This window comes from Anticarsia gemmatalis, chromosome 10, assembly GCF_050436995.1.
Source record: "Anticarsia gemmatalis isolate Benzon Research Colony breed Stoneville strain chromosome 10, ilAntGemm2 primary, whole genome shotgun sequence".
NCBI lineage: Eukaryota > Metazoa > Arthropoda > Insecta > Lepidoptera > Erebidae > Anticarsia > Anticarsia gemmatalis.
The window spans coordinates 13,557,785-13,575,042 of NC_134754.1; the positions used below are offsets into that span (position 1 = coordinate 13,557,785).

The 17,258-nt window shown below is 41.9% G+C and overlaps 2 protein-coding genes across 3 annotated transcripts; both read right to left on the reverse strand.

Annotated features, from left to right (window-relative positions):
- Window positions 1-940: 940 nt before the first annotated feature.
- cathD (cathepsin D) lies at window positions 941-8,374 on the reverse strand. The gene is made up of 10 exons (XM_076119528.1): window positions 8,219-8,374; window positions 8,025-8,111; window positions 7,666-7,792; window positions 5,155-5,278; window positions 4,237-4,355; window positions 3,730-3,839; window positions 2,908-2,994; window positions 2,481-2,637; window positions 1,972-2,178; window positions 941-1,634 (listed from the first exon to the last, which is right to left on the reverse strand). Exons 2-10 carry the CDS (start codon window positions 8,084-8,086, stop codon window positions 1,473-1,475), a joined length of 1,155 nt encoding a protein of 384 aa, XP_075975643.1. The 5' UTR covers window positions 8,087-8,111; window positions 8,219-8,374; the 3' UTR covers window positions 941-1,472.
- Window positions 8,375-9,205: 831 nt separating this feature from the next.
- Window positions 9,206-17,233, reverse strand: LOC142976243 (uncharacterized). Of its 2 annotated transcripts, XM_076119527.1 has the most exons (6): window positions 17,100-17,233; window positions 16,776-16,905; window positions 12,145-12,943; window positions 11,901-12,038; window positions 11,427-11,827; window positions 9,206-11,356 (listed from the first exon to the last, which is right to left on the reverse strand). In XM_076119527.1, exons 1-6 carry the CDS (start codon window positions 17,180-17,182, stop codon window positions 11,225-11,227), a joined length of 1,683 nt encoding a protein of 560 aa, XP_075975642.1. In that variant the 5' UTR covers window positions 17,183-17,233; the 3' UTR covers window positions 9,206-11,224. The 2 variants fall into 2 exon arrangements, with proteins under 2 accessions (XP_075975642.1, XP_075975641.1); XM_076119526.1 differs by having other exon boundaries at window positions 9,206-11,827.
- Between the last annotated feature and the right edge of the window lie 25 nt (window positions 17,234-17,258).

Genomic DNA, 17,258 nt, shown 5'->3' on the forward strand with positions numbered 1-17,258 from the left:
GTATATTATAATTCTGCCCTGATCACCAAGTTAGCTGACTTACCCCCGGTTTCTGAGGTATATTTAGCTTTTCATTAGCGTTTAAACTTATATAACAAAACGCTATTTAATTGATAAACTACCGCTAAATGTACTCAGAGACCGGGGGTAAGTGACTAACCAATCAACACTTCCCGAATGTGCTGTTTTTGGAAAGGTCACCTACATTTTGTTTAAAAAAAGCAAATGGCTGATGACAAAAGGGTCAACTTCTGAATGATATCTAATCTATACTCTGTTCTTGAGAGAGTGGGTATCATGCATATCTACACATAATATATCAACACAAACTTAAACGATAGAAGATAGAAATATGAAATTTGGACAATGGGTGTATTTTCTTGTAAGGATTCTTCAGTGATCCACCCCTAAGGGAGGAGGGGGGGGGGATGAAAATGTTGTTGAAAATTTTGAATGAAATATCGCCATTTTCGTAATGAGAAGTTTGATACTTCGTACTTGAGATTTTTGTTTGAAATAAATAATTTTATCCCCCTTCCCCCCTCCCCCGGGTTAAAATAAGGGATGATAATTTATATGAAGGTCCATTCACTTATGGAACTAGAAGCATGAAACTTCATATTTAGGATATTCGTTTGAAGTAAAAAGCACGTATTTCTATGATATAAAATATTTTATTTGCCCCTAAGGGGTTAAAATAGGGGATAAATAAATATTAGAATAGTATTTTGTTTACATATTTCAACATTTTATAAAACTGTACGTGGGTCTTCATTTCTTCTGGTTTATTTATAGAAATAAATAAATATGCGTTGTTAGACAATTATCCACCCCCCTCCCCCCCCCCCCGCTTATTCAAAAATGGGATAAAAGTCAACTTTTATATTTTCCAGCTTATATGCAAACGGAGCCGCGCGGGTTACTTATTAAAACAACAATGTTTATACAAAATTTTATTTCTAAAGTACAAACGTAAGAAAACAACATATAAAGGCAACACTGTCATGGCGCCGGCAACATTCTGATTTGTCATGGGTTCGTGTCGAGCCGCGCGTGGTACGAGTCAGTACAGCCATGCCACCGAGCCACCATGAGCGGTACTAAGCGAACACTTTGGTCTGCTACGACGAGGAACTTACTAAATATCTAGAACTAGTGTCACTCGTAACGACCGCCGGCTGTGACCGACCATTCGTTACGATACTACTATACAAAATATATAGATCACTAACCAACTCTCTCGACAACTTGCACGCTATCATGTTAAATATAGACAACAAGTATTGTACACAATGTGTTAATCTATTCGTAAATTAGCTTTACTTTTTTGCCGCTTTCCGATCGACTTTTCAGAATACTCAAAAGCAAATAGGCTGAGGCTAGCAATCGTGCAATGAGTTAATGTTGACATTTGTTCGTCTACAATACGTTTGTAGTTGGTTCAGCCTGCAAGTGGGGAGCGTGTGTGTGAGTTAGACGGCGGGCGCGAAGCCGAGGCGTTTGTTCTGCATGTCGAACTCGGTGTAGTACTTGCCGATGAACACGTCGCCCAGGATCCACAGCGGGCCGTTGGGCGGCGGGATGTCCAGACCCATGAACCCGGACAGGCACACTGTCTTACCGAACTGCGTCACCTGCACACATACAACAATCATTTTATAACTAAACATTTACTACACTTTATATATTTGTTAGTATGTTCGGGTTTACTAAGTTAAGATCGGGTCAAGTCTAGAAAGACTTGACTTCTTAATTTGCTTTAAAACTCGCTGAGATTAATATTCCTATAGAATAGTCTGTCCGCTTACAACTATTACCTAAACGAAGTGCGTAGGACGTATGATCTGGAATACTAGCTTCTAGTGTTCAACAGAATAATCATATGGGAAATGTGGTATAAAGTTAGTGAACATGAGTGTACAAGTGCATGTATGTTTGTGTGTATGTGTGTTTGTGTGTATGTATACATACGCGCAGCACGTAGTCCTGTCCGTCGAGCGTGAACTGCTGGCCGCCGATGTCGATGGCGACGGCGGGCAGGCGCGGGATGAGCGAGCAGTCCACGGCGTACTGGCCGAACGCCATGGGCGTGGCGCCGATGGCCTTGTTGAGCGCCTCCACCTCCGCCACCGGGCCCGCGATCAGCGACGTGCCCGTGTCCGCGATCGCCTCGCAGCCCTGCGCATGTACCACACATTACATTATAATATATTGTTATACGTGTAGTTTGCTCGTCACTCTAGTTGTTAAGTAGGTGTATGGTTCTTGAGGATAACGAGCAGAACACGCGAAGGAAAACACTGTATCCTAGATTTTTTTATAATTTGTTGATAATGAATGATGTTAAAATAAATTAATAGTTCTCGCACGTGTAAGTATCAACATAGATAGTATGTTTCACGAATAACTCAGTGTCATTAGAATGTCGTCGTAGTGATATTGGCACGTGATCAAACGAGTTATATTGAGTGATGTCTCACGTTAGCGCAGAAGGTGTGTCCGACGGAGGCGATGGAGTTGACGTGGAACTGCCAGTAGGTGGCGCGGTCCACGGGCACGTACGTGAAGTTGCCGCGGTAGTGCGCCGGGTCCGAGCCGCCAAGGATGATCTCGCCGCCCTGCGCCGCGCTCGGGTCTCTGACACACACACGACACATCAAAACATACTCCCCTTAAATGTTATTACAGTTAAGTTTACAGACAAAATCATCCTTTATTAAGTTCGAACATGACAATTTTGGTTTGACCAGATCAAATTATTTTTTCCAGAATAATAGTGATTTACATACAATTCCAATACTACTTCGTAGCAGCAAAGTTTTCATATTGTTATATTATTTAGTTTCCTAGGAGGATTTCTGAGCGATAGAATAGCTCGTTTAAACGTGTAAGTGGTGAACTGCTCACCTGTTGAGGTAGAAGGAGAAGACAGGCTTGACGAGCCCCTGCGCCACCATGTTGTCGAACACCGGCGTCACGCCGTCCACCGAGATACTGTACACGCACAGTACAAACATATTACTATCTGTACGTTACATACTAATGTTCAGTTAAGTCCCTGAAACTACTGAAACACATTTTTTCACTTATTTCATTCCGTGATAGCAAGTGCAACTAACATAGAATTATGTTGTGTACTCAATATAATAAATGAATTGTTTAAGATCACATTTTCTATTGTTTGCTTTTATAATCAACTTGAAGAATGTAGGCAATTATTTTAATGAAGGTTTGAAACAATGGTAGTGTTTAGTGAAAATAACACAAGATCTTGGAAAATGTTGATTATTAATTATTACGTTAATGGGGATAGTCGTCGATACTTTGTAGACTATGTAGCTACAGGCTCTGCTAAGATAGTTTATATCCCCCTGATGATGGATTCGAGATTTGTAGCATTTTTATGTCTAATAGCAGTTTTTTTTTTAACCTATACTGTCCCATTGTTGGGCAAAGGTCTCCCCCAATTTCCTGCTACTCTTCCTGATAAATGTCTAAATCGTCACGCCAACGTTTCCTGGGCCTGCCTCGACGTCATCGTCGACCTTCAGGCATCCATTGTGTCACGATATTTGCCCACCTATCTGGAGGCATCCGAACAACATGCAGTTTTACACAGAACAAATATAATTCAGTTAAGCTGGTTTTAGTGTAGCGCGGATCGGATCCCAGATTAGTCCTTAAATCAGCATTTAGTGTGCAGTAGTAAGAGTAGTGTGTAGCGCGTACCTGCTGAAGGCCATGCCGAGGATGCCGTCGAACTTGGCGGCGACGAAGGCGAGCCCCGGCTCCGACATCGCCTCCGCGAACGTCTGCGCGCGCACCGTGATGCCGCCCACCTGCTCGCACACAACACTCCTATGTACTAGCTCCAGGAGCTCGCTTGTTAATGGGATAATTTTGAGGCACCCATAACCAGTTGCGCTCACCGGTCGGTAAACGATCTGTGGGTTAAGTAAGCAACCCTTGGCGCGGTCATTCCATAGATGGGTGACTGCATAGTGATATTTGAGTTGGGCGCCTCCGTGCTTCGGAGGGCACGCAAAAAGTCGGTCCCGGTTGTTTTCTGTTATGATAACAGTCGTTAAGCCATGTCAGTGGCATTTGGGGCGGCTTGAACAACTTTGACACTAAGTTGATCACTAACCATACGACAAACAAACAACAGGATAATATATGTAATGACAATATTGGAGTAGTAAGATGGTAGTGTGTAGTGTTGTAGTGGGCACGTACGGTGACGTCATCGGTGGAGAGGAACCCGGACAGCGAGCCGGAGCCGTAGTGTATGGCGAACTCCGTGCCGTTGGCGCGGTACGAGCGGGACTTGCTGCTGTCGTACTTGTTGTGCAGGACTGCAAACATTTACATTGTCGAGTTTATAATGTTTAGTCAATCAGAAGAGACAGGGTGTACAAAGCGAATCACGAACATTTTCTTCATCTTCAGTACTGGATGTGGTTCAGATGTTGACTGCTAAATTATTACGGTCTCAACTCCCAGTGTTAGGCGCTATTGTCTAGTAATAGCCTAGTGCGGGACGAGGACTTGATATCCACAAAATTTTACGACAAGCAAGGTTTTCTCACGATCTTCCTCCATAGCTAGCTAGTGCTAATTACTTGTAATTTGTTTTAATAACAATTCTTTAAAAATAACTAACTGATAAACTGAATGTCATTTCAAGAAAAGTGTTTTCTGACATCAATGAATCAAATGCCCTTTTAAACTGCAATAAATTGTGTGGCAAATTGTCAATGAGCTGGAATCAGACTTGCATCAGTGTCAAATTGTGGCGTCTGAGTATCGTGTCGTGATCGTGCAGTTCGTTGACAGAGAGGTCAAGTACCTCTGCTCACATTCAACAAAGTCATGTCACATACATCACACCACTTCACACACACATCACACTGATAACTAGGCATAAACAAACAACAACGGATTATGTTTTCAACCAATTAGACTTCATATTGATTATACTTTAAAAGTTGTTCATTAATTTGTGTGTAGAGGTCATGTCGGCTGAATTGTTTATATATTTTTTCTAATCTGACAAATTAAAAACAAATCATTTCAGCCGATTCCATTAGGGCATGATTACTTTTCCAGCTAAAGTTAAGGGATAAAAGTAATAAGGGATTGAGATATACTCACGACAAGCGATGTTGGTGTAGTGGCACTTCTTGGAGGGCACCCACAGGTTGGAGGAGCCCGTGTCGAACACCACCTTGAACGACTGCGGCGGGTTGCCGATCGTGATGGGCCCGTAGTACTGAGCCTGTACACAACACACCACACTTGATAACATGTCACTGGTCCACGTAGAACCGGCTTATTACGCCTGGATACAGCTAGATAGTACAACGTTTTGTATCATCATATAAGAGTACTGGGTAAACTTAAGCCGATTCGTCGTCGAATAATCCGTAAATGACCGCGAAGCTGGAAGCCCTAGTAAGTCAACAACATAATTTATTTGTATTAACGCTACTATTGCGTAAAATTTGGTGAATATTTACATAAATCGAGAGAAATGTTGAGGGGTACGTAAATAAATAAATAAATAAAACGTACGAGGGGTACGTACCGAATTATTAAAAACCAAGCTGTAATATATGCCTAACTAGCTGACCCGCGCAACTTCGCTTGCGTCGCATAAGAGAGAATGGGTCAGAATTTTCCACGTTTTTGTAACACTTTTTACTGTTACTCTGCTCCTATTGGTCGTAGCGTGATGATATAAAATATGCTTTTTTTCACGAAAAATATTCTCAAAAGTATTTATATCTCTTAATATAACGAAATCGCGCTAAGGCATATCCGCCATTAAAACAGTTGCCATGACAACGGAATTTTGTTAATTCAGTGTCATTATAATATTGAATATTCGCGACTTCGTTCGCCACCTGAATTTTCCCGGGAAATGCGTCATTTTCCCGGGGTAAAAAGTAGTCTATGTCCTTTCTCGGGTATCAAAATATCTCCATACCAAATTTCATGCAAATTGGTTCAGTAGTTTAGACGTGATTGAGTAGCAGACAGACAGACAGACAGACAGAGTTACTTTCGCATTTATAATATTAGTATGGATTGTTTGAACAGTTGTAAAGAAACTTGATATATAGCAAGTCATGTGAATGTAACACCACAGTGTGCAGCATATTTATTGTTTACTAGGAAATATGAACAATTAGCTCATTTGATTACCACATCATAGAATACCGCCGCGGAATTTAACCTACTGTGACTTATAATTAGTACTGAAGTATAAGGCACTTGTACTTTAGAAGCATTGATAAAAAAATAACTAGTTTGTAAGACATGCTTGGAACATACACTATTATTACATACTATCTGTTTTTATATAACATAAAACTTATGCAATGATTCAGACAAATTACACGACTATTATCGAGGTATCTAAAGTTGCAGGTGCAAATAACAGGTTGTATATATTTTTCCTTAATTTGCTATAGTTTGCAAATCAAAACTGCAGCTTTAAATTTTCCAGCAGTCAATTCGATTAATATTATAATGGCAAAAGTTTGTAAGGATAGATGGATGTTTGTTACTCTTTCACAAAACTGCTGGACTGATTTTAATTAAATTTGGTAAATTGATAGCTTACATAGATAGATAGAAATAATTTTACACGGACGAAGTCGCGGGCAGTAGCTAGTTATTTGTGATACCATTATGTTTTACCTATTATAAGAGATATTTAGCAATACAAGGATTCGTTTTTAACATTCTTTTTCGTTAACATTTTCCTTATAAAGTCAACTTAACTGATAAGAATACAATAAAAATATTTGTTCTCGTTAATAAGTGCTGAAGTAACAGGATCAAGTCCACCACAACAGTACTTGATAATATTTTCCTGTGAATTGTGATAACAACTTGTTTTCAACTGTTTAGCTTATTATTTTATTGCCTTTGTACACATTCATAAAATATACAGTAGCAAGCCAAATTAATTTTAAATATTTGTCAACTTAAGAACAAAATGTATAATATGTGACCTGGTTACAAAGGCATTTATATTCTTTTGTATTAACTTAAAATTAGGAAACATTCAAAGAACTGCATGACCGGTGGCTGGTATTAAAACTTCCAGTTATTTCCCACATGTTGATATATTTTTCAACATAAACCAACATGTTATTAACAGTATTTGAACATTCACTACTGGAATATTCGCATAACTTGAACAATTCTGTCCTGCAAATTATCGCGAGCTGAGAGCGGCGGTGGAGCGCGTCGGCGAGTTGCCGCGAGACACATAAACAAACTCTCAGTCTAGATAATAAGGTTATCACAATAAGTGTGTGTTACATTATACTTGTCATACTTGTGCTCATCATTGTTACATTTCTCCTTCAACCTCCCAACTGCTGCAATTATGTAAACATTTTACAAGCCTCATGCTCAAATGTGGCTATTAATTATGTACCCATATCCTTGTTTACTAAATTTAACTGTGTACTTGTATTGTGAAGTAGGTATAATAACTTTGTTAGTAAAGAACCCTGTGTTGAATTGAAAGAATATGAACTATCAACTAATAAAAACATGTCACTATCGTAAACCAAAACACAAAGATAATATGATAGATAAGTAATGATTAACATAAACAAGTGTTGAGCGTGTGTGTGATGTACTCACGTCGAGGTAGTTGGAGAGAGGCTCGGGCGCGGGGCCGCTCACTTGGTACTTAATCCTCAGCACCTGCAGGTCCGTGCCCACCTCGTGGAAATGCTTGCGCACCGTCTTCATACGGTACAGCGGCACTCTACACAGTACACTCATTTAATGCACATTATAACATTGTTGGGTTCTCACATCTACTAAATAACTGCAGGAAAATATACAGCTTGTTTTATAGACATGAGTGTAGGTGCCTTGGCAACAAATATAACTGTAGCCATAATATTACGTTTATATAATTTATAAATTTAAAATGGGCACAAACGTTATTTAAGACGTAATAACTACTATTAACGAACTAACTAAGAAAAACTTACCTTTGAAATGCAGCCACGCAAGAGGCGGCGAGTGCCAGGAAAACTATCAGCAATTTTCCCATTTTTGTTGCAAGTCACGCACGGACTCTGCGACACAATATAAAACAATATCAATTAATACGTGAAAAGCAGCGAGACTTACGTCGTAAATTTTATTATGTATACGGTAGCTATCAAACTATTTAGTTACGTACTAATTAAATATCCTCCACTGCACTGAAGAAGGAACTTTACGTCGTATTTATTCGTCCGCAGCGAAAAAATAATTGAATTATTTGCCGGCGTAGTTTGACATTTGACACAACAATGAATGACAGAACGATGAAGTAGTTCTTTATCAAATGAAAAGAAAACAACAGATTATGAAATATAGAAAACAGAATGAACAAAACCGCTTTATTCATTCAATGCAGATAACACAAAATTAAATGTAAGAATAGGCACCTACATTATGTATTTACAGCGTATACTGAGCTGTAGCCCTTTGTTGCACATAAATGTACTGACTAGTTATTAAGTTCTGTATTTGTGATGTTTCTTTATGTGTAACAAAAATAAATGGTTTATTTATTTCTACTTAGGCAAACTTAAAATTAAAGAACACATTACACACACAGTAATCACATCTTAATAGGTATATACAGATGCAATTTCTGGTCTCAAATAAATTGACTTTTAATTCAGCGCCTACCCTGTCTGGTGATTTGTGTGAGCATCATTTTATTAGACTTTGTCCCTAATCTCACTTTAAATAGGTCCGGCACACTGTCTCAATAATATATATGTATATATCATTCTGGGAAATTTGTGCGGTGGTGCATGGGGTTGTGAAAATTTATGCCATGGTGTAGGAATCTGGGCTATAGCAGGAGCGGGACTGTGGGGCACTATCAATTTTAATTGTTCTATGATCGGACAGACCCATAGGTAATGACATCTTCTAGACTAAAACCTCCCCACACCACAATCTTGTTTCCCTGAACTATTACCGAAAGGTGATAAAAGTTTTACACAGGGTTAGCCCTGGACATAATAATATTATATTGTAATAGAAAATTTCGTAGCTATTTTAGCATGTACAAGAGAAACATGACTAAATAACATCACCATTGTATGTAGTCAAATCTCAAATTATTTATAAAAATCTCTTACCGGATCAGGTTACAAAGGAAAACGAAATATTGAATTAAATAAATCTTTTTAATTTGTTTGCCAAATATAATAACAACCTTCTTGTTGTCTTGTAGACACCATTTTTCAATATAATATTGATATAATTTGACTACCACTGGTCGTGTTGGTAATACTAATGCGCCGAACACGATACACGCTGTGCCCGCGGCCCGTGAGCCTCACCGTGCCACCGGTGCCACGGCTGCACGGGCGCTCTACTGCAGGAGCGTGTGACGAGGGTGGAAGTCTCAGTGCACTCAACTCCAACTGTAAGGCACACGTACTTGTGTCGCTACTCACGCTTCATGAGACTCCTTCAGAAGTATAAACAAGTTTAACAAACATAGTAATATCAATACGAAACACTTAGTTGAAACATGATTTAGATTTGGCCGAAATATTTCTATAAAAATAAAATAGAATTAGAGCCTCTTTAATTTACAAATATTTACAATAAAAATTACATTGTTTTAAACATTATAATTAAGGAGGCGTCGCCCAGTACCAGTTGTAGAACCAACAGTGACTGAACACTGCGCGCTCTGCCCTCATCGCCGGTGATAATTATATGCGGCACACATCTTTACACTTCAGTTAATTCCATTATTACAGTTCGTTCTTTCCTGAATTTACTACGTATATAATATATTATGTTCACGATCTTAATTGACACTTATTATGTACCTTTTAATACTGTAAATTTATTTTATTATTGTTTCTCTTCGTTTCACACAATCATTGTAGTAACACATCATTACATCATTATTACACAACAAAAATCATTATCATTTACACATTACACTTAAATATAGCTATGTACAATAATTACACACGTACAAGAGTACTACTGCATAGATGAGTTATTAGTGTCTTTGAGGGACGGTGTAATTAGTTAAATAAACTTAATGTATTGAGTGCACTGACACTCGTGTGAGGCGCTTACAAAAGTACCCTGCGCGACATATTATGCACCGCCCGCGCGGAACACCGCGGCTCTCCCACCTAGCTACCCGTCACGGCGTCACCGTCGACTACGTGAATGTGTTCAGACAATACGAAGAAACATGAGTGTTGCGCCACACTCACCAACACGCTCACATACATATGTGAAGCCTAAAATAAAATGTACCCCGACTTTAACGAGACAGGTTACTTGATGTTTTAACTCTGTTGATGACCACTAAATATGACAATAAAGGTACCTTCAACTTTAGGGGGTGTATGTGAATTTGGCGAGACTCATATTTCTGTTATGTTATTTCCCACAGGATATCGAAAGGAACTTGCGATCCTTATAAGAAATTTTAATTTATAATGCCATCACAACAGCTCCTTTAATTTTATGTATCACGATTTAGACGAAGCGATAAATACTCTACATCAGCCTCTTAATTAACATCAATAGATGTTTATTTATATCACAGTTAATTTCCATATCTCCATTTCACAGAACTCGTACAAAATAGCAGTCGATGTTTCAGCAAAACTATCGCTGCTGTTCTTCAAGTTATATTGTTGATATTACATTAAACTCACTGTCAATCGTAATTATGTCGTACACTCGTACTAAACACAGACTCGTGGGAGAACGATCGCAAGTGTGAGAGAGCCAAAGTGAGCCGCGTCGACGACACGTCCATACAACGATATGTATGACACCATTATTTATTACATAAATGTGCGCGATATTTACATCTTAATCCTAATAACTATATTATTGTTCTCGAGAAAACCAGTTCTGTTCACTTATAAACTATATTTACAAATATTCAGTGACGCCTCTCGATACTATCATCACACAATCGTATATCTATACGTATAGCACTATGTTATCTGGATTAATTTAAAGTCAATCTGTTAATACCTAAACCTCACTCTGTATCAGAAATGAAATTACAGTAATGTGATAAACCATCGAGTGATTCGTCAGGCCCAGCGTCGACGTCGAGTCGCATTCAGCCGTCGCGGGGGGCGGGCGCGGGTGCGGGGGCGGCGGGCGGCGGCGCGGGGAGCGCCGCGGGCGGGTCTCACCGCAGGAAGTGCTCGTCGGCCGCCGCCGCCGCCGAGTACCGGCGCGTGTCGCTCGACAGCAGCCGCAGCGAGAACGAGTCCAGCGACAGCGGCGCCCCGCTCACTATCTCCACGTTGCCCGCGTTCGCCTGCGAACAGGAAGCTCGGATCACGACATCTACTGAGCGACGACGACCGGACGAGGGACCGGAGGCTCACCAGGAACAGCGTGGTGAGGAGGATCCGCGACACGTCGGTGTCGTGCGCGGCGTGCGCGCGCAGCACGTCGGCGAAGGCGCGCGGGCGGCGCTCGGAGCCGCGCAGCGCCTCCAGCAGCGCGCCGCCCAGCGCGCGCACGTCCAGCGCGCCGCGCGCCTCGGCCGCCGCCGCCTGGCGCAGCACGCGCTCCTGCCACGCGCCGCACGCGTCGCCCGCCGCCAGCGCCAGCGCCAGCGCCGCGGCGGGGTCGCGCGTCGACTCGGAGCCGGAGGAGCCGGCGGAGCTCTGCTCGAAGAAGCCGTCGTCCTCGCTGTCCTCGCCTCGCACCGCCCGCACCGAGGCGAGGGCCAGCTCCGCCTGCATCGCGGCGAGCGCCTCGGTGCTCGTGAAGCCGGCGAACTCTGCGGAAGGGAGGACGGTGAGGGCGGGAGCGCCGCGGGCGAGGCTCACGCGCCGGCTCGGTCTCGCACTTACCCTCGTCGGACGACGGCGTCTCGCGGAGCAGTCGCCTCCTCTCGCTCAAGATGATTTTTTTACGTTTTTTGACGATTGCGTTGATGAAAGCGTGGTCGAGGTGAAACTCCTTCATCGTCTTCAGTTTTTCCATCAGCTCTGAAAGAGAACCGTCGGCGTAAAGTTATTTTTAGATTAAAATCGAACGTGACCGTTCGCTCGCTCCGGTGGAGCTGTAACGTAAATGACGGACGACGGATCTCACCCTCTCCGATCACGAGTTTGACGGTTCCGTCGTGAACGTGCTCTATCCTGACGTCGCTCCGTCTCTTCCTGGCCTTGCGCGCGGGCGGCGGCATGGCGGGCTCGGGCTCGGCGGGCGGCAGCGGCGTGCTGGCGTGCAGCGGCACGAGGTCGCGCGGCGGCGAGTCGTCGTGCGGCGGGCGCGGCGGGGAGGCGGGCGCGGCCGCCGCGATGGCCGCCTGCAGCTCCAGCAGCGAGAGGGCCGGCGGCACGCGGGCCTCGCCGCGCGCCGCGCCCTCCAGCTCGTCCACGAGCAGGCCGTCGTGCAGGCGCCACGCCACCTGGAAGTCGGCCAGCAGGCCGATGGGCTCGCCGGCGTAGTCCAGCAGCGGCACGTCGGAGTCGGCGAGCACGCGCGGCTCCAGCTCGATGTAGTAGCGCGGCAGCGTGGGCGGCGGGCGCGGCGCCTCGGGCTCGCGCGTGGCGCCGGCGTGCGGCTCCAGCTCGATGAGCGCGAAGTCGGCGTGCGCCGCGGACGCGCGCCGCCGCCGCCCGCGCCCGGCGCTCGGCGTGAGCGGCTCGTCGCCCGGCGCCGCGCCCGGCCCCGGCCCCGCGCCGCTCGCGTCGTGCGAGGCGCTCGAGGTGTTGAGCAGCGAGTCGCTGACGGAGAGCACGTTCTGGTACAGGCAGTCGACCTTGCGCCCGTAGATGTTGGCGGACTGCTGCACCACCAGCGCCAGCTCCGAGAAGTTGGGCGGCGCGGCGTCCTCGCCGCTATCCAGCGCGTGCAGCCCCGCCTCCGTCAGGTACTCCTCCAACAACTGACACACACACGCAAGCACATACAGCAACATACGCATCAGTATACTCCACGCCCACGGCGTCTCCACATTTTTACAAATTGGAACAACAAACTAAGAACAAACAAACTAAGGGTTCTTGATTCGAAAGCGAGATAAAACTATGGGACAGTTGCCTCGTTATTCATTTTTAATATTTTTTTCAGACAAATTGCATATGTTTTGGCGTATTTCGTCTTAGATGAATGCACGTATAATCAGTTACAGGCTACAGCGACTAGCCAATGAAGGAAGATGTCTGCAACTTTGAAAAAGTCTATTTACAATGTATAATGAATTACCTTTACTAATGAGTAGTACCTAGTCTTACTCATTTCATAGAATCAATGGAACTATGAACGTGGTTTTACTGCACGATCCACAAAATTGTGAAGATCTGTAGAACATTAATATAACAATACCATCTGAATTGATTTGATTGTTACTTATAGGAGATCACACTCGAGATATTCATGTACGAATCATTCGTTGAGGTCAATTGGACGCATAGACGACTCGTGTGTTTATCCATACTAATATTATAAATGCGAAAGTAACTCTGTCTGTCTGTCTGTCTGTCTGCTACTCAATCACGCCTAAAATAATGAACCAATTTGCATGAAATTTGGTATGGAGATACTTTGATACCCGACAAAGGACATAGGCTACTTTTTACCCCGGGAAAATGACGCATTTCCCGGGAAAATTTAGAAAATTCAACGAAGTCGCGAAAAATCAATATTATAATGACATTGAATTAACAAAATTCCGTTGCCATGGCAACTGTTTTAATGGCGGATATGCCTTAGCGCGACTTCGTTATATTAAGAGATATAAATAATTTTGAGAATATTTTTTGTGAAAAAAAGCATATTTTATATGATCACGCTACGACCAATAGGAGCAGAGTAACAGTAAAAAGTGTTACAAAAACGTGGAAAATTCTGACCTATTCTCTCTTATGTGACGCAAGCGAAGTTGCGCGGGTCAGCTAGTATGAATATATGTTATAGTAGCAATGCCAGCAGCGGAACACCAGGGTGCGACTCTCACGAGCGACATCTGTGACACGGGTTCAAGTTTCCGGATTAAGCGTATATTTTTGTTTTTGACAGTATCTGAACAAGTCTTCACTGTTATTTATTGAAGGATGACGCAAAATTTCTAGTCTCTCGTCTTACTTTACATTTCCTAGCTTTCTATAAATAACATTTCTATCACTAAGTATTTGGAATTTCTCCCTGATTTTATGTCTTTGCAGTTAAAAAGTTACAAGATAATACTAACATTGGTAACGGCGAAACGTGGGGGTACTTCATACACCTCTGCCTACGCCTTCGAGTAAAGCAAGTGTGATGTTATGTATGCATGTAACAATATAAGGTAATTTCATATCTGTAGATGTGTTTAAGGTTTGTATTACCTCAAAAGTAGACACAGGCAGAATCGACAGTGAGAAGCAAAAGTGAATGAGTTCTTATAACTTAATTTAAAAACATTTAGTATAATTCATTAATTCACTGGCTCCAACATGAACAGTGACATTATTAATGGTTGATTAGACGTTCAAAAAATAAACAGATAACAATAGTTAAGTGTGCGAGGTATGCGTAAGTCGTAGAAGTTCAACAGTCAGTGCACAGGTAACAGTTCCTGTTACTAAAATTAGACAGCATGCTTAATAATATAATAAAGTGGACGCATGCGCCGTGTGCGGCGGGCCCGCTGCCCCGGCCGCCGGCAGCCCGGGCCCGGCCACCTCACGCCGCCGCTGCACCGACGCACTAACGATACATGATTGATTGCAAATGGCGGTGCAATTGATTGATTACGATATGATGTAACCACATAACGCTATCAATCTAAATTTATGCTTTTGGACTTCTGTGATTGTTCTGAAGTTTCATATGACTTTAGTTGTGTATAATATTGCGAAATAGCATTGGATGATCAACTAATTCCCGCCGTACCTGCAAGAACGCAATACATCCAATAAAACATTTTTTTATGATGAGTCTTTTTACGAATTGGCGCCATTTTTATGGTCCTTCCCTGATTGTTAAACGTTAATTTAAAGCATTTTAAGAATCTTACCTAAAATTTCTTCTAAATTCACGAGATTTTAACGATATTTAGGACTGTCTTAACAAAGGATTTTTACGAAATCTCATAACGAAATACGTAATATAGGATACTAGCTGACCCGCGCAACTTCGCTTGCGTCACCTAAGAGAATGAGTCAACATTTTCCCCGTTTTTGTAACATTTTTCGTTGCTACTCCGCTCCTAATAACCGTAGCGCGATGTTATATAGCCTATAGCCTTTCTCGATAAATAGGCTATCTAACACTGAAAGAATTTTTCAAATCGGACCAGTAGTTCCCGAGATTAGCGCGTTCAAACAAACAAACTCTTCAGCTTTATAATATTAGTATAGATTAAAGTTGTCAGATTTATTACCTATACACAACTATTTATTAGCAAGACAGTATAGCAACCAAGTTGGATGACAATGCAGACTACATTTTTGACTATTTCTTTTATTTCTTTGTATATTTTCAATTTCAAAAATATGCATTTAAATTATCCTTGAAAGAAAGATCTTTTCAACATGAAAGTGTAATGTAAGCATGAACACAACTTGCACAGTCAGGTATATATTTGGATACATTGACTTGTGACGTCACCTTCACAAAATTGGAATTACAAGTTTATGCTAATTTATACTATTAGCATAACAATATGTTCCAGTGTATCTGCTCTGTAAACACAACGCAATATACATTCTTTAGAAAAATTACCCTACTCCTTTAACATCTCTTTACACAAAGATTAAAAGGAAAAGCATTAATATGAATGTTCTGGGACAATCGTACCAGTGCTACATATGAAACTGAAAACTTTATGTATTTCTAACTAGAATTTATAGCAATAATGTTAAGATAATGGTGGTGAAAAGAGGTCAAGTAGAAAGAGAACAAGGTTTAGTGTGCAGCGGCCGGGTGCTGCTCACCAAACACTGTTTACATAGCCATTACACACTGACACACTGTGTACACAGATATGACATACATTATACACCTCTACATTGTTCTACTGACACTAGCTAAGCAACCACTTCCTATGTGTAGTCATTTAATAATATTTATATATGGAAAACATATTGATCTATGAAAAACTATACTATAATTCAAGTATACACACATTACTGTGTTAAAGTTCAATTTTTTCCATACATAGCACTTCCTCATCAATCATATTGGACGCCATCATGCTAAATATGGCTGTTCAACATACTGTATATACTATTATTAGATGATGAGCCTACATACACATGCTCTTATATAGTTATATAACAAAATTGCTAGAAATTCTTGCGCGATAATCATATTTACATGTATCCAATAAATTGAATACGCGGATAGAGGTTATTGTAAAACAGTTTTTAGCAACAATTTGACAGCATAGTTGTTGGTAAACTATGGGAAAATAGATTATAACTTTAGATAAATAGATAATTAAGATTTAACTCAATTTTATGTATTTATATTTGAGTATCCAAGTTGTGGTAATAGATTGCAGAGAGTTCTGTTGACAAAACACAAACAAAATTGCAATTTCTTAGCACAGAGCGCATGCGTGGGGTTCACAGCCACTCTGTAGGTCTCCAGCATCAGACTCTGTTTCACCAGTGAGCAGACCAATGTCCGAGTCTATCGCCAGTATCGCTCAGCACGTCGGAAGCACTCTACTGAGGCAGCGCGGCGGCGTGATAGAATTGGCGGGCCGGCGCCGACATGTGTCATGGACTTACCGCGCTCAGGTCTGTGTCGAAGCTCCGGCGGACGTCGCTGCTGATGGGCCTCATCAATTCGGCCACGATTTCCTCCAACCGTTGGCTGTTCATACTCCAACGTTTTTCGCGCCGGGATAAAAACTGATCCCTGTAAATAGGGTTCTTTTGTTGATAACATAACTAGAGGCGACACTGTGAACAACACACAAGCGCGAAGCTGTTGCTCTAGCTGTGGCGCGAAACTTTCTGTCAACGACCCATTTTCAATTTTAGATCTAGTATTGCGAAACTTTCAAACTTAAAATAAACTTTATGCAACTTATATTGTTGCATGCTGGTTACCTTTGACTCTCTGAGTAGTCGGCGTCCATTTTATAAACACAAAATTGTACAAATAGGAAGAACGTAATAACAACGGTGGCCATTTATTTATGTTTTTGTGGGAGACATTCCTTCTAGCTGTCAAAGCGTCGTTCGTACATTCGCTATTTGGCGTTCGCT